The sequence below is a fragment of the Syngnathus leptorhynchus genome, chromosome 18 (genome assembly GCF_054491065.1).
Source record: "Syngnathus leptorhynchus isolate UIUO chromosome 18, UIUO_Slep, whole genome shotgun sequence".
Taxonomy (NCBI): Eukaryota; Metazoa; Chordata; class Actinopteri; order Syngnathiformes; family Syngnathidae; genus Syngnathus; species Syngnathus leptorhynchus.
The window spans coordinates 1071716-1092270 of NC_141212.1; the positions used below are offsets into that span (position 1 = coordinate 1071716).

Sequence of the window (20555 nt, forward strand, 5' to 3'; positions counted from 1 at the left end):
CTTCATTGCTTTTCACACTCACCCAACAGATTGTCATTTTATAACGAGAGCGCAGCTTTAAACTGCACGACTGGGCCTGTAGTTTCACTTCATGGTTGAATGAAATGAAATCAAATCAATTCTTAGCACAGCGTTATTTGTCGGTCTTCTCGAAGGATTGCATGATCGCCAACACTAGACAACGTCATCAAAGCATCATTTTAATGTTGGACTTTTGGTCATTTTACATTATTGAAATTATTGTTCAGAGGCGAGTGGTTATTTGTTGTTAAAAAAATGTTTTGGGGATTTGGTAAAAGTGCAAATAGCAAGTGCAGTTAGCCAACGGACGTCCAGACAGGGAAGTAGCGCTTTGCCCACTTTGCCGTGATGACATCACATCAGCCGGGCGTCCATCAGCGACAGGTCGCCCGTCACTTGCAGCCGCGTGATGCTTGTCAGGCACCGAACTCGGTATTTGTAGTCCACCTGGTGGACGCCGTTGACGGCCACGCGGAACGACTCCACGTCGCACCGGATGATGATCTGAAAAAAAAACACACGGTGGGTGTCAACAACATGACGTTGATACAGTCGTGTAGTGATTTTGTGACCTCAAAGTAGAGTCCCGGTCCAAAGGGGAAAACATCCACTTGGTGCTCCTCGGTGCCCCAGGAACCGGACAGGAAGGAGTTGAGCACGATCATTTTCTTTTGGAAGCGAGGGTTGAGGTGCAGCGCCCTGTCGTCTCCGTCGCCCACGCATAGGTTGATGGCAAACCTGGAAAGGAAAGGCATCAATGTGTTGTCGTGGTAACCGCCTTCTTGGGGGGGGGGGCTGATGTACCACTCTGCTCCTTGATTGGCGTGTCCTCGGATGACGATGCTGCTGCCCACACGGAGACCGCCGGCCAGCTCACCTCGGAACCCGCCGCGCTGCACGCAATCACATTTCAGAATCAAAAGAATTCATAGTTGATATTAACATATGATTGTTGAACGCAACATTGTGGAGAATAACAAACCGGATCAGCTGACATGACGAGCATGTGGGCATTTGCGATGTCATCCGACACTTGTGAGCGCTCGCCAGCGGACGATGACGCCGTCGTCTGCCAAACGAAACACGCCCAGCATCATGGTGGCGTCACGTGACTTTCTGTCAGGGACAAAGAGCCGGCCGGCCGGGCGCTCACAGATTGCGGTAGAACGGCAGCCACGTCAACGTGGACCTTTCCCGAGACGGCCAGGGTGTTGACCCGCTCCGGCGACAGTCGATGTTTGTAGTCCAACAGGTGAGCACCGTTGACCGCCACCTGAAAGTCACGGCGCTCCACTTTACAGCCCACCGATGGGACGACAAGCGACCCGCTCGGTCACCTTGAAGCAGTCGTCGAGGGCCAGTAACAGCAGCTCAAAGCGGGCGCCCCTGGCAAAGGGCATGCGCTGAAGGATCTCCTCGCTGCCCCAGTGACCCCCCTCCAGCGTGTTACACACCACCTGACCTTTGGTCACGCGTGGGTTCAAATGGAAAATGACGTCAGCGCGCGGCTGTATGCTGCTGCCGCACGTCAGGTCCACCTGGAACCTGCCAAGATGTTATGACCACACCGTTGAGGAAAGATCTCTTCCAGCCCTATGTGAGGCACTTCGGGAAGCGGCTCAGGAAGAGGGCTCCAACCTGTCTGCGTCAGAAGGCAGCGATCCCTGGATGAGGATCATCTCGCCTTGAAGGAGTCCACCTCGGATGGTCCACGAGAATGGGATCGCCTGCGTGTGTGGGGATGGGGGGCATGACGTCAGCTTAGCAAACATTATCGCTTATAAAATTCGAAAGGAAATCTAAAGTACAAAATTGTTCCATGTGTGCTTGGCCGTAAGAAGATTTCAACATAGTTGGGTGTGTCGCAACGTCAAAGTGAGAAAAGTGACAAAAACAAATTCATTAGATTGTGGACGCAACTTAAGTTTTGAAAAAAACCCTCAAAACACGAAACAAGCCAAAACTCACCGGCTTTACAAACGTTTGTCTGCTGTCATTAATGGACATTTTATTTTCCTTACAAACCGCAACAGCCGAACTTTGTACTTCCGTCTACGTCACCGCTAATGTTGGCTCGTGAGTGAACGATTCGTTCAAAAAACGAATGTTTTCAGTGAACGAGAGTGAACGAATCACTTCCTAAAGGGAAATATGACTTCAACCAGTAGATGTCAGTCATGCGCATTGAAGCTGGTGCCACCACGCCGTCAAACAAAACGAAGAAGAAAATGACGTCACCTCCTGTTCACGAACGAGTCATGAATTGCATTTCCCATTCACCAACTGAACGGATCTGTTAGTGAACGAGTCAGTGAGTGAGTGTTTTGCGTTTCCAGATCATCGCGAAAACGAACGGATCAGTGAGGGAATGAGTCCTGACTTTCCCGTTCGTCAACGAACGAGTCAATGAGGAAACTAGCTTCCTTCCTGCCCGAGCATCAACGTACGTATCTTCGTTGCTGCTCCTTGCATTAACGATTCAGTGAATGAACGTGATCCAGAATGGAGATCAACGATTTGCCAAGGAAAGAAAGAACGACACACTTCTTTTTGTGCTCGTTTTCTCCAAGCTAACGACTAACTTTACTGCATGAAAGGATGCGCCGTTTTGCAACAGCGGGGAGATGAGGGAAATGTCGCCGTCTGGCGGACACGCCGTTGTAAATGAATGGGGTTTGGCACTTAGTAAATCTTCTACGACCCGCTGGCGGTCCGTGGGACTTATGCTTCTCTTTGGGTCATCTTTATTTGATAACACTGTAGTTTTTTAATAACGTGTATATACACGCCTAAATATTGTTATCCAATATATCTACTGCAATTTCACATTAGATTACTGGTTCTTAATGTACTTTTATGAATATTGTTTAAATAAACATTGATGTTCAAACTTGTCTGGTGTTTTAGTCTTTGTTTGACGTCTCCCTCATCAGCTTCATTTTTTCCACCCACCCAGTGCCGTGTGCTGTCCGGAGGGAGCTCCATGTTATATGAGCAGATCTTCGTTTGCGCAGATCATTAAAACTCGGTCATAAATTTGTATGAAACTCAAACGAGATGACAGTTTTTATTTTTATCAAGGCTTGTCTTTTTGACTCCTTTTTGAGCATCTTTTATGCGTGTTTACTTCATGATCCCAACTTGTGTTGTCTGCATGATGTGGGAGTGTCTTTTGTGCACGTTGCTAAAGAGGCGCTTGCTTTTGTGTGACTTGAATTGAGCTTTCTCGGCTACCGTACACTTCCGCTTCAGCGAGCAGCTAGCTCTACAGGTTGTTACCATTTGGGCTTTCGAGTGAGTCATGTCAACTTTAACCAAGCTTTCGATTTGCTGTATGTATGTACACGCATACATGTAAACAATGACATGAAAGGAGAAGATTTGTTAGTCGTTAGGTCAGTGGAACTCGCTGGCTCTCGTGAAACAGGAGGTGGAGCGTTAGCTAGCGAGCGCACCCACCCACAAGTGGCACTCACTCGGCTGTCAATCAATGGATAATGAACGAAAGCGTTGTTTTTCCATGTCCAAACTCGAAGACTGGAGGCTCCACGTCGGCTGCTGGTCGTCGAAAGGTAGGTTACCTCCCCATTTTGTTTGCTGTTGTGTTGTTATCATGTTCAATGTCAATATCAATGTTATCAAAGGACATTTGAATTGGTCATTTCCCAAATGAATCATGTCCTGATGATTATTTGGGCCACAGTGAAAAGTAACAAAATAATGGCTCTACAATGGTTAAAGTGACTTATACTTTTGAAAAATGCATTTGAACTTCAAAAGTATAGTTTTGATCATAGTTGGCACACAAGAAAAGTGAAAGTGTACCACTGTGTTCTTCTAAAATTATGACTTGAATCTAAAGAAAAAAATGGTGTTAGTTGGTAGTGTTATGTGCTTGAGGAGCTGATGTCATCTTGTCATGGCACACCAGGGAGAAGGTGAGCACATGCAAGCAGCTGACTTCTCTCAAAAAACCTCTCAAAAGTGCTGGTGCTGGTACTGTGGAGTACCTGGCACTTGGCTTTTGTCCCAGTGAGAGATGTTTGCATGTGCTCACCTTCCCCTGCCACGAGAAGTAAATGAGCGAGCTCCTCAAGCACTTCATCTGCTTCCAGGCAGGAAGGCAGGCAGGCAGGCAAGGCCTTTTCAAATTGCTTTTCTATTCAATCAATTGTTCAAGTGTCTTTGTGATTTCTGAGCAAATGTGCTCATTTGATGTCTTTCATGCTTGCTGGTCACTGCAAAGTACTGTTTGAAAAGCTAAGTGTCTGTTCACTACTATGTTTTCAGCAGCCTTGAGGTGAGCATCACTGCAGCAGAGCCAAGTGTTTGACTGCTTCTCTCTCTCTGTGTGTGTCTCCACATGAGTCAAAGTGATGCAATTGCAGTCACTTTGAGTCCTGTGGAGACAGTGAGAAGCAGTCAAAGACTTGGCTCTGTTCAGTGGCTGAAGGCAAACACTCAACTCAAAGCTGCAAAGAGCCTTCCAAAACCTAAGTGCCACTTTGCCCGCCTCCTACCCCTCCCCAAATTCAGCCTGGCCAATCACGGCCCGGCTCAAAATTTGCATAGCCACGCCCACTTTGTGTCAGCCAATCAAAATGCAGCATTTGCACATCTGACCAATCAGATTGCTCCATTTTAATGAGACCACGCCCACTTTTGTCCTGACCAATTGCAAATCACCTCATTTGCATATCTACGCCCACTTTTCAACCAATCACAGCCTTTCATTTTCATGACTCCGCCCAGTTTTAGAGCTCTCAGCCAATCATGAAGCAGTATTCCAGTTGTTTTACCCCGCCCCTTTTCTCAAAAAAGTTCAAAAAAAAAAAAAAATCCAGAATTTTTTTGGGCGGAAAAACATTTTTTGTTGTGTGGTTTGAAAATGAAGAGTTGAAAGTTTGTGTTATTTTTAATAAAGCTTTATTTGTTTTGCAGAGTAAACATTCAATCACAACAAAGTAACAAGTTGGATAGCAGTCTGCTTGTTGCCCAGTGGTGAAGTGGTCGTCTCGAGGGATGAGTGGTCAAGCGGTCAGCCAGAGGGACGAGTGGCCAAGCGGTCAGCTAGAGGGATGAGTGGCCAATGGGTCGGACAGAGGGACGAGTGTTACACCATTCCCAGACCTAAGACAAAAAGATTGGTAATTGAGGGTCAAGTCAACATTTTGTCCAGAAATTAGTTTGGCATGTTACATACCAGTGTGTAAGTAGAGTTGTTCATTACAACAGGTATTGTGAGCTGCATGGCCAGGAAGCGGAATTTCTTCCTTGCAGCATGACTAGGAAGGCAGATTTTGTTCCTTGCTGCCTGTCAGAAAATAGGGGGAAAAAAATGAGTGGAATTAAAAGATTGTGCAAAGAGCATTTAAAGTGCCTCACTTCTCAAGTTGCCTTAGTAACAGGGAAATTGAAGACTTGTTAGTCTGGAGCTTTGCTCTGGTCCTCAGCTTCCGCCGCGAGCAGGTAGTAGATAGTGCTCCACACTGGACAAAAAAAAAAGAAAAAAAAATTCAGATTTTGAAACCTGTTTGCTAAAATGTCATTACTTTGCTTCTCTTACCAACAGAGACCTCTTCAGGCAGCACAGACCCAGGTGAGCAAACTTGGAGAGGAGGTTGAAGACAAACTGGCAGGCTTTTCACTTTCTGGACCAGGATTTGCCACCTCTGCCTAGAAAGAAAAAGGAACAGTGTCTCAACAACTCTATTTAAGTTGACTGCTTTTGTTTTTAACTGTAGACTGGAAGCAGCCGGTCAGTCGCTGTTGCAGTTCCTGAAATGTTGTCAAGACTCTCCAGGGTGGACACCTGCACACAACACAAACGAGAGACCATCAACTCTGAAAATGGAGACAGCCTCGAGGAACCTAGGCATGGTTTTGTAAGGCTTTTTCCTTTGGACACCAGGTGGCAGAATTTCCAACTACATTCTTACTGGAAAGTGATCTGCAGGAAGAGGGAGGCATAAAAAAAAAACCAGGTAAGCGCTTTTAAACAATACCAAGTTTGTAGTGAGTTGTCACCTATCAGCACTTCGGCCAAGAAGTTGATCATGCCACAGGTTCAAAACTTTGTAGATCCGTGCTGCAGAAAATAGGTCCTTTGGCACCACCTGGTGGACAGAATGAGGAAGAACAAGCTGAAATGTTTGACACGTGTCAAACAAACATTTGGACGCGTGCATGCCTTTCACCAGTGAGGAATGGAGGGCAGCTCCTGACGGACGGCTGGACGTTTCTCCAACCACAGCTTGCTGCTCTGAAAGTCAAGGTAACGTGACAACCACTCTGCATTTTAACAAGCAAATTGGGTTGAGCAAGAGTAGACCTACCTGCAAGTGTCTCATGAAGCCATGCGAGGACTGCAAGGCGGCCATCTTGGATTCTGCAGACAAGAAAAAGAAATGTTTGCTTTAGTCAATTTGCTAATAAAACTACTTTTACCATTTTGCAGTCAATCTGTTCCAGATGCAGGCCTGTGGACAGAAATAAGACAATTAGAGTAGTCGATTGACTTAAACTCACAGAAAGTCAGTCGGCCATGCCGGGGGTCGTTTTAACGATTGGCACCTGCAGACAGAAAGCAGAAAATTAGCACCAAAAATATTGGAGTCATTCATTCTCTGGTGGATTTATGCAGGCGCTGCTTTGTCTACTTACCCCCGGCGCTGTCGTCCAGACGTTGCTAAATGTTTGGGCAAAAAAAAATAGTGTTAGTGCTCTTTCCACACGGTGCGTGCGTGTTTGAGTTTGCAAAATGTAGCTGTACTTACCCACCGTCAATTGTTTGGTTGCACGCCAAATGTGGTCGTTGAAGACGCTAACCGCTAACGCTAGCTTCTGCAAACTTTTTAGTTTGCAAGATGGAAGCACGCACACGCGCCCAAAGTGCAAATTGACGCTGAAAGAGAGCAAAAGCAGTTAGTTTGAAAAGGTTAACAAACGTTAAACACTTACCTTGTGACTTTCAACGCTGTCGTGCAGCAGGTGGACCAGAGCAGCGTGGCGCCCGCTCGCTGTCAGAGGAGTGAAAGAATGAGCGCCGTCGCGTTCGTGACGCTTTTTATAGTCTTTTTGTGATGACGTCATCAGAAGGAAAAGAAAAAAACTTTAAAAAAAAAACCTCAACATGCATGGCGGTTCCTGGTCTCGAACCAGCTCTACAAGTATCAAAGTCAATGGCGTTATCCTCTCGACCATTGTCTCTTGGCTAGTCACCAATGACTTATTTGTATTATCCTAAATTATGACGCGATCTTCAGGAAAGGTTCTGAATAACCTTCAATTACAAACACTTAAGCTCAATGTGTAAGATCTCGAATGGTCGAATGGTTATAGCTTTTCCCTTGAGTTTGGGTGAGGCGGGTTCGAATCTTATAAGTCCTTCTATTTAATTTTCAAAAGCTGCAAAGAGCAAGTCTCGAACCCGAGGCTGCTGGACATCAGCCCAAGACCTAAACCACTCAGCCATTTTGACTTTGAAATTTTCAGAAATCTTTTATGTATTCATAGTATAAGTTTCACGAAATAGGTCAAATCACTAAATTACAACAGCTTTTCTAGAACACTCGTACTGTAGTGGTTAAAGCTTTTGTCTTATGTTCGGGAGAACCGAGTTCGAGTCTCACACTGTTGCAAACTTTAGTTCAAAGTCTGCTTGCGTGGGTCTCGAACCTTGGTCTCCCGATCACCGGTCCAAGTTATAAACCACTTTACCATTTTGCCAGCGTGTCTCGCTGAATTTTATTGGGGAGTGTACTTTAGAATGTCAACCTGCTTACACCAAATGTTGAAAGAACATTCAATGGTGTAGTGCTCAAAGCTTTTACCTTGTGCGCGGGTGAACTCGAGTCTCCCACTATTCAAACTTTGGCCCAAAGTCTGCTTCATGTGGGGCTCGAACCATGTTCTCCCGAACACCGGGCAGAGTTAAAAACCACTTTCCCATTTTGCCAGCGAAGCTCGGCCTTTTATTTGGGTAGTGAACGTTAAATGTCAACTTGTTCAGGTAAAAATTCTGACAGATCATTCATTGCTGTAGTGCAAGGGTGGAATACGTCGATCGCGATCGACCGCTCAATCAAGCCACTACTGGTCGATCGCGGGATATTAATTATTATGATTTTTTTGCACTTGATGCGTGTGCAAACAACGGCGTGAACTGCTTCATAAAGATGAACCGCATGTTCATTTTACGGTGGGTTACAGACAAGTGAACATTTTTCTGATTGGCTGTTGTGATCTGTGACGTCACTCGGACACCATTAGGTACACAGCCATTTTCAGGTGTCCCTAATCACAGGCCACTTCATTAGGGAAAAATCACGGTCAAAATTTAAATGAAAGTGAAAAGTGCCACACCCAAACAACCCCCCACTTTCTGATTGGCTGTTTGATCTGTGACGTCACAAGGACACTCCATTAGGTACACCGCCATTTTCAGGTGTACCTAATCACAGGCCACTTCATTAGGGAAAAATCATAGTCAAAATTTAAATGAAAGTGAAAAGTGCCACACCCAAACAACCCCCCACTTTCTGATTGGCTGTTTGATCTGTGACGTCACAAGGACACTCCATTAGGTACACCGCCATTTTCAGGTGTACCTAATCACAGGCCACTTCATTAGGGAAAAATCATGGTCAAAATTTAAATGAAAGTGAAAAGTGCCACACCCAAACAACCCCCCACTTTCTGATTGGCTGGTTGATCTGTGACGTCACAAGGACACTCCATTAGGTACACCGCCATTTTCAGGTGTACCTAATCACAGGCCACTTCATTAGGGAAAAATCATAGTCAAAATTTAAATGAAAGTGAAAAGTGCCACACCCAAACAACCCCCCACTTTCTGATTGGCTGGTTGATCTGTGACGTCACAAGGACACTCCATTAGGTACACCGCCATTTTCAGGTGTACCTAATCACAGGCCACTTCATTAGGGAAAAATCATGGTCAAAATTTAAATGAAAGTGAAAAGTGCCACACCCAAACAACCCCCCACTTTCTGATTGGCTGGTTGATCTGTGACGTCACAAGGACACTCCATTAGGTACACCGCCATTTTCAGGTGTACCTAATCACAGGCCACTTCATTAGGGAAAAATCACGGTCAAAATTTAAATGAAAGTGAAAAGTGCCACACCCAAACAACCCCCCACTTTCTGATTGGCTGGTTGATCTGTGACGTCACAAGGACACTCCATTAGGTACACCGCCATTTTCAGGTGTACCTAATCACAGGCCACTTCATTAGGGAAAAATCATGGTCAAAATTTAAATGAAAGTGAAAAGTGCCACACCCAAACAACCCCCCACTTTCTGATTGGCTGGTTGATCTGTGACGTCACAAGGACACTCCATTAGGTACACCGCCATTTTCAGGTGTACCTAATCACAGGCCACTTCATTAGGGAAAAATCACGGTCAAAATTTAAATGAAAGTGAAAAGTGCCACACCCAAACAACCCCCCACTTTCTGATTGGCTGGTTGATCTGTGACGTCACAAGGACACTCCATTAGGTACACCGCCATTTTCAGGTGTACTTAATCACAGGCCACTTCATTAGGGAAAAATCACGGTCAAAATTTAAATGAAAGTGAAAAGTGCCACACCCAAACAACCCCCCACTTTCTGATTGGCTGGTTGATCTGTGACGTCACAAGGACACTCCATTAGGTACACCGCCATTTTCAGGTGTACCTAATCACAGGCCACTTCATTAGGGAAAAATCATGGTCAAAATTTAAATGAAAGTGAAAAGTGCCACACCCAAACAACCCCCCACTTTCTGATTGGCTGTTTGATCCGTGACGTCACAAGGACACTCCATTAGGTACACAGCCATTTTCAGGTGTACCTAATCACAGGCCACTTCATTAGGGAAAAATCATGGTCAAAATTTAAATGAAAGTGAAAAGTGCCACACCCAAACAACCCCCCACTTTCTGATTGGCTGTTGGATCTGTGACGTCACACAGACACTCCATTAGGTACACCGCCATTTTTGGGTGTACCTAATAAAAGGCCACTTCATTAGGGAAAAATCATGGTCAAAAGTTAACAAAAAGTGAAAAGTGCCACACCCAAACAACCCCCCACTTTCTGATTGGCTGTTGGATCCGTGACGTCACTCGGACACTCCATTAGGTACACCGCCATTTTTGGGTGTACCTAATCACAGGCCACTTCATTAGGGAAAAATCATGGTCAAAATTTAAATGAAAGTGAAAAGTGCCACACCCAAACAACCCCCCACTCTCTGATTGGCTATTGGGTCTGGGACGTCACTTGGACATTCTATTAGGTACACTGCCATTTTCAGGTGTACCTAATCACAGGTCACTTCATTAGGGAAACGTCATGGTCAAGTGCCACTCCCCCCCCTCACCCCCACTTTCTGATTGGCTGGTTGATCTATGACGTCTCTCGGACATTCCATTAGGTACACCGCCATTTTCAGGTGTAGATAATAATTTATGCATTCTTTTGTACGTGTGAAGAATGTGTATTTGACTACTTGCTCTTTATTTTGGGGGACACCAACACCTATTACACAAAAAAATAAAAACAATAAATAAATCACCAGACAAGTTTTCACATAAATGTTTAATAAAATAACAGTAAATTTCAAACCAGCAATCTAATGTGAAATTGCAGTAGATATATTGGATAACAATAATTAGGCGTGTATATGAATTATTAAATTGTTACATATTGAAGTATTAAAAAAAATAAAACGGATCAGTTTGTGTATAGGGGGACGATTCGTCTGAACGATATTTTGAGTGAACTGATTCTAAAGATTCAGTTCACTTAAAAGAACTGGAATGCACATCTCTCGTCACCGCTCTCACGTGATTCGACCTCGAGACTCATCTGTCACGTGACTTGTTTAAAGCGACCCGTTATTCCAAACTTTTCTAAATTTTGGGTAGTATAGGTCGACGACACATGATTATACTGTACTTAACGCGGGCAAGTTATTTTTTTTCGGGTATACAACTTCATAGCCGTTTCTTGTGAAATGGTTTTTTCATGAATAAAAAAAAAACCTAAAAATTGTTCACATACCTCCAAAATCTAGTTTTAATAATCATTCTTATTCAAATATAAAAATATGAGAATGTAAAATACCCAGTTTTAGTGTAATGATAACAAACCAACCCAAAAATCTTGAAGGCCTAGTCAGCCATTCATAAATCCCCATAGTATCATCACCAAAATAAAAAAATGGTTTAATGTTAACACACCCTTACAAATAGGGTATTTAAGACACATTTACAAATCCTTAAAATAAACAAAATTATTCATAAAAACAAATTTGCATCAAATGTACAGACAAGTCCTGTGCGTTCTGAACAGCGGATGATGGAAACAACTGTGTGAGGTTTCCATGGCGACCACAGGCAAGTGTCAAAAGTCAGCCTCCAACGTGAAGGTGTTGTCAGTGTTGTCGGCCATGACGCCCATCCTCTGGTACTCGCCGACTCGCTTCTCAAAGAAGTTGGTCTTGCCTTCCAAGGAGATGTTCTCCATGAAGTCAAACGGGTTCTCCACGCAGAACAGCTACGGCAAGCCACAAACGGACATGAGACAAACGACAGAGCAATCGAAGCGATTGACCGGGTCCAGCGACCGTTCAGTCGAGCGTCTATATCGCGTCGCCGACCGTCCGCCGCCGGGCCACACGCCCAGCGACGTAACGTGGGCGGCGACGCTCAGCCCCCATTATCGGCTGAGGTCCGTACCCCTGCGCTTCTCATCACGACGGCCGCCCCCGGTCCCCAAGTGACCACCTTGCCCGACGGCTTACCTTGGAGAAACCGAGCTCCATCATAAGGCGGTCGGCCACAAACTCGATGTAGCGCTTCATTAGCTCGCAGTTCATCCCGATCAGCTTGACGGGTAATGCCTGCGTCAGGAACTCCTGAAACGCCAAGAGGAACATCAGATGGGCGGCGACGGACCGGCGGCCGTACGGTCGGCGCTCACCTGCTCGATCTCCACTGCGTTTTTAATGATGGACGTCACCGTTTCCGCCGACGGCTTGTTGACGAGGTGCTTGAACATCAGACAGGCAAAGTCGCAGTGGAGACCCTGAAAGCGCATGAGCTTGTTCAAACTACGCTCAAGGCAAAAAGACGGATAACAACGGACTGACCTCGTCTCTGCTGATGAGCTCGTTGGAGAAGGTGAGTCCGGGCATCAGGCCGCGTTTCTTTAGCCAGAAAATGGCGGCAAAGGAGCCGGAGAAGAAGATGCCTTCCACGGCAGCGAAAGCAACCACGCGCTCTCCTAAAATCAGAACAGATGCAAAGCAATCAATCGGTCGGTCACCAGACAAGGTGGCGAGGCAAGCGCCCGCTCTTTACCGTAGTTGGCGTTCTTGTTGCCGATCCAGTTGAGCGCCCAGTCGGCTTTCTTCTGGACGCACGGCATGGTTTCGATTGCGTTGAACAGGTATTCCCTAAGAGGTTCAAACGCCACGTTAGAGCAACCGCTACTGTGACGTCATGGTTACAATCGGCTAACCTGTCTTTGGGGTCTTTAATGTAGGTGTCAATGAGGAGGCTGTACATCTCCGAGTGGATGTTCTCCATGGCGATTTGGAAGCCGTAGAAGCAGCGCGCCTCCGTCACCTGAACTTCCTGCATGAAGCGCTCCACCTGGTGGACGCACAGCACCACCGCACATCAGCGTCACACTCATCCACACCCGCTCTCGGAAAAAAATAAAAAAAATCACCCGGCATCTCACCAGGTTCTCGTTGACGATGCCGTCGCTTGCCGCAAAGAAGGCCAAGACGTGAGAGATGAAAAACTTCTCGTCTTCCTTCAGAACTTCCCAGTCTTGCGTGTCCTTGGACAGATCCACCTAAGTGCACACACAAAACATGAGACACATACAGTGCTACAGGTGAGAGAGCACGGTTGGGTGCGGACCTCCTCGGCGGTCCAGAAAGACGCCTCGGCCTTCTTGTACATGCGCCAGATGTCGTGGTACTGGATGGGGAAAATGACAAAGCGGTTGGGGTTGTCCTTCAACAGAGGCTCCACTTGGTCACCACTGTTCTTCTTGGCGTCTTTGAGCTGGAACACAAATGAGATTTAAAAGGGGTGATTTGATTTGACTCCTAAATAGAGTCACGAGCCCGACCGCCACTTGAATTCGATGACGAATGTGAGCCACCATTTTAGCTTGAAGTAGCTCCAGCTAAGCTCCAGCTAGCAAGTGACCTCAACCGGTTTTGGCGCCCAACAAAGTCAACAATGCAGCATTTAACCAACTTGAGCAAGTCAAAACACGATAACGCACAACCGGGTCTAATTTTCCTAAAACATGTCGGTGAAGGACAATTTCGTGAATGGCTAGTTTGGCTAACCCATGACGTCACTTACCGGCGTCTCGGCGAAGATTTTGCGCGCGGTTTTAGACGCCAAGATGCGCGCCGTATTCAGGCTTGGAGGCTGCCAGACAAAAGGAAACTTTAGCCTCAAAAGCGACTGAAAAAGTTTTAGTGAATTGCTCTCTTGGCGCTTGCTCACCGTATTTTCTTTTTCCAGCGACATCTTGTTGACGTCAGCCGTCAGCTTGTTCTCCTTGAGGGCGGATAGGGGTGAGCGAGCAGACTGCATTTTCACGCACAAAACAAAGGAAAACTTAAAAGTAGCTCGACTGAAGCAGAGGTCACACAGACTCGAAGTGAGCGGGCGACTGACTGAATGTTGGCGGGTTGCTGGGCTTTTTGTTAGAACCTTGGCGCCCGGAACTCTGCGGACCAATGGGAGGGCAGCTTCTATTTTCTCTTTGGGCGTAACGCTACAGAGGGACCAATCAGAATGTACAGTCCTCATTCCGCGGGAAGTTACAAAATGTCTTACAAAACTTGTTACATCGAAGTCAATTGCGATTGTAATTCTGAAAGACACGTTTAAAGCTTCAAACGGCAACTCAATAAAGAGTCTTCCGCGTTTAGGTTTGACCTCACATTTATGATGAATAAGATCAGATCTTAAAACGTGGATATCGTGAAAGGACAAAACAAAAACAGCACTTTTTGGATACGAAGGAGAGAAATACATTATATACGACGAAATCATGCTTACGAATTAAAGGTCTAATGTGTATTTTAGTTGGTACAAAATAAAATACATGTAATGCTGATTTTGGCCTCAAAGTGTCGCTGTCTTATTTGAATTCAGTCAGTAGGCAAGTGGGCGTGGTTTATACTCTTTTCTCAGGTGCTGCTGGGATTGTAGTCTTTTGGGGAAATCAAAGAAACAAATGGACTTTTGGTTGTAAACCATTCTTAAGTGACATTATTTCTTGCATTTGAATTTATTATAAAAACAACTTATTTTCTTACACCATTAATAACGAGGTATTTTCTTCCTGGCTACATAAACAAAATATTGATGAAGTAATAAGTAGTAGTAGGTAGTAGTATCACAGTGAGAATATCTAATTGGCTGACATTCACCTACAGTGGATTACGGATGTACGTCATTAAGAAGCAAGCACAACACTTATGTTTTGGTACACAAATTGCAACAGATTATTTATACACACAGTAAACATCCTTTATACATACGTGAAAGAAAAGAGTACAAAAACAAGGTTTTAATGTTAAAAAAATGTAGTGCAATGTCACATTGTTATTGTTGTTTGTGTCTATGGACAACCACCTGGCCGCCAAATTTGGAAGAAAAAAAAAAAACCTGAGCGAGGAGAGTTTTGCGTTGGACGTCCGAACGCAACACGCGCTTCTGACCTCTACCTGCAGTCTTGCTAACATTGTCTGAGGTCAAAGTTGAAAAGTTTTGATGAGGATTTGGAATAGAAAACAGGTGGAGGTACTTACAACTCAGGATTTGTGAGGCTCCCCAACCCACCCTGAGGTGACTGTGAGGCCGACAGGAAGGACTGCCCCTGAGCTTTGAGCAAGGGTCCAGGAGGAGGCGGCGGCGGTGGCGGCGGGCCTCTTGGCGCTGGAGTGTCTGCGTGTATGTTTGGTCAGGTGATCGCTGCGCATGAAGCGACGTGCACACACGCCGCACACAAACTTCTTCTCGCCTGTGTGGGTGCGGCGGTGGCGGGAAAGTTCGTCGGAGCGGGCGAACTTTTTGTCGCAACCTTCCCAGCGGCAGCTGAAGGGCTTCTCGCCTGCCGAAACAAACAACGGTGGTGATTACGGTCCGTCCGTTTTCCTGACCGCTTGTCGTCATTAGCATCAAGTCTAAGAGGGGCCGGACTGGTCGCCACTCTATGTCAGGGCACAATGGACATGTGAAAAACGGACAGGTCAATCCCAGCGCACACAGAGTGTAGATCAAGAATGGAGCGCTGGATGTGACTTACCTGTGTGCGTGCGCAGGTGTGCTTTGAGGTGGGAGCTCTTGAAGTAGGTCTTGCGGCATCCCTGGAAGTCACACACGTAGTTGCGGCGGCGTAACAAGTCCCCGCCGGCGCTGCCACCGGCCCCCGTCTGAGAGTCGTCGGGTGTGGGGGCCAGGGGGAGAAGCTTGGCGCTGCCCGGGGTTATCGGCGTCCGGGCTGGCGGGACCACCAGCACGACAGCGCCCTGTGGTACGGCCGAACTCAGGAGGGAGAAGCTGGCCAACGGGAAAAGCTGGCAGAGAAGCGGCGAGACCAGGGGAGGCGGCGAGACGGGAGGAGACGGTGAGGAAAGCCGGGGGGTCACCCGAGGAGTAGCGGGCGACGCTCCGACACTGTCGGCGGTGTGACGGACGACGCCGGTCGCCGTGGCGTCGCCGGCGGAGTCATCGGGAAGACGGCTTAGGACAGATGCGGCGATGTTGGCCTCGCCCGAGCTGGGACTGCGAGGCGGAGTCATGCACTGCAAGAACGGATCACGTCATCAGCACGCAATTTTGCATATATCAACTAGTGTTATGCTCTCACCAGTGATGACAACGCCGCCATCTCATTGGCTGAGGGCGTGCGCTGTGAGGGGGCGGAGTCACACGAGTCGCAGTTCGGAGTCAGCGGGCGGGGCCCCGGCGAATTGTGACCCCAGAAGCTCATGCTGACAAGCGCCTCGGCCGCCTCCAAGTCCACCTGTAGCTCAAGCAGGAGGTCAAAGGTTACTTACAGCAAAAGACGGGACTTTATGATGTCACCACCTTCACACATAAACATAAGGGGGAAAGGGCAGAGATGCAACTGAGCTGAAGAGGCGTGGCCGGCTGACAGGAAAATGACCACGACAGAAGATCCGAAGCACAATTAGCAACATACCAACAAACGCGCCAAATGCCAGCAAATTGGTGCAAACAAATTGTCAACATATTGAAATGACAATAACAATAATCAGCCCTGTCATTTAGCTCCCTACTCATTTGGATGTCATATTCTGAGAATATATTTTTAAGCCTCGGGGAACAAAACCCTGGTCTCGTGCATGATGATGACGATGAGTCAAGTGAGGACAACTGGGGTGGAGGTAACCTGAAATGAACCCACCCCAGACAGCAGGGAGACTTGCGGGAAGGAGTAGAGCGGCCTGCTTGGACCCGGACGTTGGGACTTACCTGGCGGGGGAGCAGCATGGCGGGCGAGAGACGCGGAGAGACAAAGGACGAGGTACTCGGGTGGATCCGCCGGCCGGGCGGGCAGGCGGGCTGACGCGCGCTTGAGCTCACGCGCCAAAGACAAAAACAACAGGAAACAGACGGGGGCGGGGGTGAAAGAAGGTAAGTGTCGGTCCACACGCGGCCAATCAGTAGCAAAGGTGTAGCAGGCTTCGACCAATAGGCAGCCGAGCGGGGCGTGGTCATCGCCATGAAAGGCGCATTGGTCGGGGGCGGGGTGGACGACTGTCTGAGGGGCGGGGCCAAGGAGTCAGCGGTGTCACGGTAAACTCGATGAACACGGTGAACTCGTGCACGCGCCGCGCGTGCCCGTCACGTGCCCGCGCATTACTGGAGAAGGTGGTTGATGCACATATTCTTAGCAGGCTGGCATAAGGGAGCGGACTGACACATCATCCGGATGCACACACACAAAGAACCTGCTCCATAGCTCGCTGCAGGGGGGGTGCCTTCACTACGCCCCGTGACAAGAAAAAATCATGAGCTAGGCTCTTGCAATTTGGACCAAAGCCAGGGAGGTCAAGTGGAAAATGCAACAAAAACACATCCAGTGTGCACATTACACCAAGGTCAAAGTTCATTCTCAGTTTTATCCAACAATCAACACACACGTGCGTATAGATGCAAAAGCAGACAGATACACAGATGTAACACTCTTTTGCTCAAGTCGCTATCACTTTGATAAATAAGACCTCCATGATGAAAAGACCTTTGTTTTGTGGATTTTCACCTTTTGTCTGGAATGCATTATGAGGTCATGTTTCATCTGGCCACAAGGCGGCGATAGAGGGGTGCCGATGGAAAACCAAACCTTTTTCCTTTCTTCTTTTCGTCACGACCTGCTGGTGTTTGTTTGTTTTTTTGTTTTGCTGGAGAGGACACGCCTCTCAATTTCCATCACTTCCTGGTGCAAGTCGGCTTGGCTGACTTGCAACAGGAAGCAGAAGAACTGCAGGAGCCACAGGAAAGACCGCGACAGCGTGGACTCGGCCGGCGACGAAGCGCACTTTCTGCCACACGTCCTGTGCAGAAAGAAAAATGGATATTCCTTTCATTCCTTGCGTGTTTTGGTCAATATGAGACCACTGAGGCGGAAACAGATCCATTTCAATGAAGTAGAGGAGTGTGGTGGCAAAAGGAATTCAACGCTTACCGGGGGTGGTGGCAAGATGTGAGCGGCAGGTGCCAGTACGCCTTCTTGACGGGGGTCAGGACTTCCTGTTTCCGGCTGACGACGGCATCCAGCCTATCGTGGCGCAGACTCGGGCCGTCGGTGCCGTTGGCCGCCCCCCAGCAGAATGTGAAAGAGGACGGCGCCGCGGGGGGTGCGCGTTGATCACGCTGTGCCAATCTCTCCAAACACAAAGCCAGCTGCATTGCCATTCCTCAAAGCGCGCACACAAATACCTTTTGAGCTTTTTGACACTGCCGCATTTACAGTTTCCTTCGTCTTACTTTGTTTTTTGATGACCACGTATTTGCGCTTCCTGCTCGAGTAAAGCGGCGTGGCCTTCCACTGCTTCCTGTCGGCAGTGCACAAGTAAACACGCTGAAAACAACGATATCGGTCCGAGGCCCGTCAAGCGGCGTCCCACCTGGCTGTGGCGCGATCCCGCGCTCCCTGCTTTTGGAGCTTGGCGGCTTGCACCTGACGGTACCATCTCCTCAGGCTAAAGACGCTTCCCGGCCCGTCAGACGTCGGTTCTTCGGTGTCGCCGGCGGCGTTCGACAAATCCCTGAAGGTTCAAATCGACAATCAAGTACGGTAACGTTCGGAGGAACCGGAAAGCGGCGTCACCATTCGGTGTGGTCGTCCAGGCCGAAGAGGAGCTTGATGGCCACGATGATGAGGGCGGCGGCATTGATGTCGTACTGGGGCAGCGCGCTGCGGCGTGATGGTTCCGACGTGACGCACATCATGTCCGCCATGCCGCTGCGCTCCATCAGCATGCACACCCACGGATGGAGTTCGTCTGGCGGAGGAGGATGGTACCATGGTTAAAAAAAAACACATCAATCATTAGGTCTAGGTTGACTTTTCTCCCCAGCCTGAGTTAGCACGTTAGCATTAGCGTACCGGGGAGATTGGCGTCGACCAGATAGCGCAGGCTGAGCATGACCGGGTGCAGCGGGTCCTGGCGCCGGATCGGAGGAAAAGGCGGAAGTCGGAGGAAGCTGATGAGCTTCTGGGCCTTCCGGTACAGCTCCTGGTGGGTGGGGACGCTCTGCCAGGGGGCGGGACACGTGCAGAGCTGTCAGGGCCCGAGAGAGACGGAAAAGCTGTGGAGGGGCCTGCCTGACCTGCACGGTGCAGATCAGGGCTTCAATGCCGTCCAGTCTCATCTCCTCTGGCAGATCCTGGTAGGCGTGGACGTACGGGATGTGTCCGTCGTTGGCTAGCCTGCGGACGACAGATACGCATTACACCGGGTGGCTCTTTGGTCTTCAAGGCAGGGTAGGTCGCGGCTCACTTGAGAAGGTCGCCGAGCGTCAGCGCCTGGCGACTCCACACCAGCGCCAAGTGGATCAGCGCCAGCGTCTGGGTCATGCTCATGATGCCCCGGCGCCGCTTGCGACGAGGCGTCGAGCTGGGGAGGGAGCCTATCGACCAATCGCTTTGGGTGTCTGCGGGTTCGAGGGTCACGCGTTAAGCCCAGCGCTCGCGCTTTTTGCAGCTGGCGTGTTGAGTCTGACCCGCTTGCGATGTGGACGGGCTGCTCAGGCACGTCTCGCCGTCCGTCTCGCTGGCGGATACGAAAGATGACTCGGCCCCGCTTTCCGATTCCTTCTCCGCAATTTGCTGAAGAGGAAAAAAAAGTCAATGTCAAAAGTGTATGACGTCTCCGCCGGCGGGCCTTACCATATCAAACTTGGCGCTCTTGTCGGGGTCACGCGTGTACGCCTGCTTGCTCATCTGCAGGAAGCGTCGCCACAGCGGCCACAACACGTCGTCCTAAAGTACAGCACAGCACAGTCACGCCACGCCCACACGGGCAATCACGCCACCGCATCCATAGCGCCACCTTAAAGCTCGGCGGGACACCCAGCGCGATCAGCGCGGCCGCTTGCTTCATCAGGATGAACTGGAAGCCTTCGCACGCCACCCAATGGAGTCTTCGCTCAGCTGGGCACACACATTGATAACATTGATGCTGCAGAACTCATCATTGAGAAGAATTTGGAGTAACAAAGAAGGGTAGAGACAAGAGGGCAGAGGACAATCGCACCCACCTGTATGCTTTACTCGGCCCATGGTGGAGACTTTGGTCAATCCCGGTGCAGTCACCACCTTGCTCATGACGAGTTCTCTCTGAATTGGGGCAATTGGAATTGTTCACAGGGCAGGCAGCATGGTGACAATCTACAGCAAGCAAGCAAGCAAGCAAGCCACCCACCTCGATGACATTGTGACACGACTTGCAGAAGAAGCGACCCTCTTCCGACAAGGCCCAAGCCACGTAGCCGCATTGCCCACACGCCTCCTGGTAGTCACCCTGCAACACAATTATAAGCGACTTCAATATTAGTAATACAACAAATGTTAACCCTTCAGACGTCAAGATGGCGCATATTTTCGGACTGAATAAACCAGAAAAACACGGACGATTCAGATTTTGAATGGACGTCGTTAAAACATTTCATTACAACAAAATGAAAGAGGGTACTAAACCGTGAACTCTTCGTCCATTTGTCCACAGCGAAGGTTTTAAAAAGATAAAAGTGTGACACTTTTGGAGACGATCCTCACGTGCTGCCGCGATTATTTCGGAAACGTTCTTCTTCTTGTTGTTGTTGTTGTTGTTTTTCTTCTTCTTTTTCTACAACTCAACATGTACTGCCACCTACAGGGAGCAACGAGAACAGCAGCTGCTTTTTCAAAAAGGAATTAGCATTAAAACAGAGGATTTAAATAAA

General features: G+C 48.2%; 5 protein-coding genes across 7 annotated transcripts; all 5 read right to left on the reverse strand.

Annotated features, from left to right (window-relative positions):
• Nucleotides 1-187: 187 nt before the first annotated feature.
• LOC147042139 (galectin-8-like) lies at nucleotides 188-2107 on the reverse strand. Its single transcript, XM_085937533.1, has 8 exons — nucleotides 1990-2107; nucleotides 1660-1748; nucleotides 1359-1566; nucleotides 1175-1294; nucleotides 1004-1090; nucleotides 826-914; nucleotides 594-759; nucleotides 188-525 (listed from the first exon to the last, which is right to left on the reverse strand). Exons 1-8 carry the CDS (start codon nucleotides 2026-2028, stop codon nucleotides 376-378), a joined length of 948 nt encoding a protein of 315 aa, XP_085793659.1. The 5' UTR covers nucleotides 2029-2107; the 3' UTR covers nucleotides 188-375.
• A 2817-nt stretch (nucleotides 2108-4924) lies between these two features.
• LOC147042140 (uncharacterized) lies at nucleotides 4925-7159 on the reverse strand. Its single transcript, XM_085938278.1, has 12 exons — nucleotides 7148-7159; nucleotides 6982-7040; nucleotides 6798-6925; nucleotides 6685-6709; nucleotides 6550-6594; nucleotides 6357-6409; nucleotides 6049-6283; nucleotides 5761-5833; nucleotides 5588-5697; nucleotides 5407-5510; nucleotides 5225-5335; nucleotides 4925-5151 (listed from the first exon to the last, which is right to left on the reverse strand). The coding sequence occupies exons 1-9, from the start codon at nucleotides 7157-7159 to the stop codon at nucleotides 5602-5604; spliced, it is 726 nt and encodes a 241-aa protein (XP_085794404.1). The 3' UTR covers nucleotides 4925-5151; nucleotides 5225-5335; nucleotides 5407-5510; nucleotides 5588-5601.
• A 4079-nt stretch (nucleotides 7160-11238) lies between these two features.
• Nucleotides 11239-13816, reverse strand: rrm2 (ribonucleotide reductase M2 polypeptide). Its single transcript, XM_085938066.1, has 10 exons — nucleotides 13575-13816; nucleotides 13428-13496; nucleotides 12972-13118; nucleotides 12787-12903; nucleotides 12562-12695; nucleotides 12402-12496; nucleotides 12191-12324; nucleotides 12022-12126; nucleotides 11843-11956; nucleotides 11239-11595 (listed from the first exon to the last, which is right to left on the reverse strand). Exons 1-10 carry the CDS (start codon nucleotides 13662-13664, stop codon nucleotides 11443-11445), a joined length of 1158 nt encoding a protein of 385 aa, XP_085794192.1. The 5' UTR covers nucleotides 13665-13816; the 3' UTR covers nucleotides 11239-11442.
• A 346-nt stretch (nucleotides 13817-14162) lies between these two features.
• On the reverse strand, nucleotides 14163-17093 carry LOC147042142 (uncharacterized). Of its 2 annotated transcripts, none has more exons than XM_085937523.1 (4): nucleotides 16581-17093; nucleotides 15952-16107; nucleotides 15388-15886; nucleotides 14163-15292 (listed from the first exon to the last, which is right to left on the reverse strand). In XM_085937523.1, exons 1-4 carry the CDS (start codon nucleotides 16830-16832, stop codon nucleotides 14685-14687), a joined length of 1515 nt encoding a protein of 504 aa, XP_085793649.1. In that variant the 5' UTR covers nucleotides 16833-17093; the 3' UTR covers nucleotides 14163-14684. The 2 variants fall into 2 exon arrangements, with proteins under 2 accessions (XP_085793649.1, XP_085793650.1); XM_085937524.1 differs by having other exon boundaries at nucleotides 14745-15192.
• Nucleotides 17094-17210: 117 nt separating this feature from the next.
• Nucleotides 17211-20458, reverse strand: taf1b (TATA box binding protein (Tbp)-associated factor, RNA polymerase I, B). 2 transcript variants are annotated; one of them, XM_085937522.1, is made up of 14 exons: nucleotides 20311-20458; nucleotides 20036-20134; nucleotides 19872-19950; nucleotides 19664-19764; nucleotides 19501-19593; nucleotides 19335-19440; nucleotides 19112-19265; nucleotides 18942-19041; nucleotides 18718-18865; nucleotides 18439-18613; nucleotides 18236-18376; nucleotides 18096-18163; nucleotides 17794-18025; nucleotides 17211-17662 (listed from the first exon to the last, which is right to left on the reverse strand). In XM_085937522.1, the coding sequence occupies exons 1-14, from the start codon at nucleotides 20326-20328 to the stop codon at nucleotides 17473-17475; spliced, it is 1704 nt and encodes a 567-aa protein (XP_085793648.1). In that variant the 5' UTR covers nucleotides 20329-20458; the 3' UTR covers nucleotides 17211-17472. The 2 variants fall into 2 exon arrangements, 1 of the variants encoding a protein (XP_085793648.1); XR_015068880.1 differs by having other exon boundaries at nucleotides 17513-17662; nucleotides 18096-18159.
• Nucleotides 20459-20555: the final 97 nt, after the last annotated feature.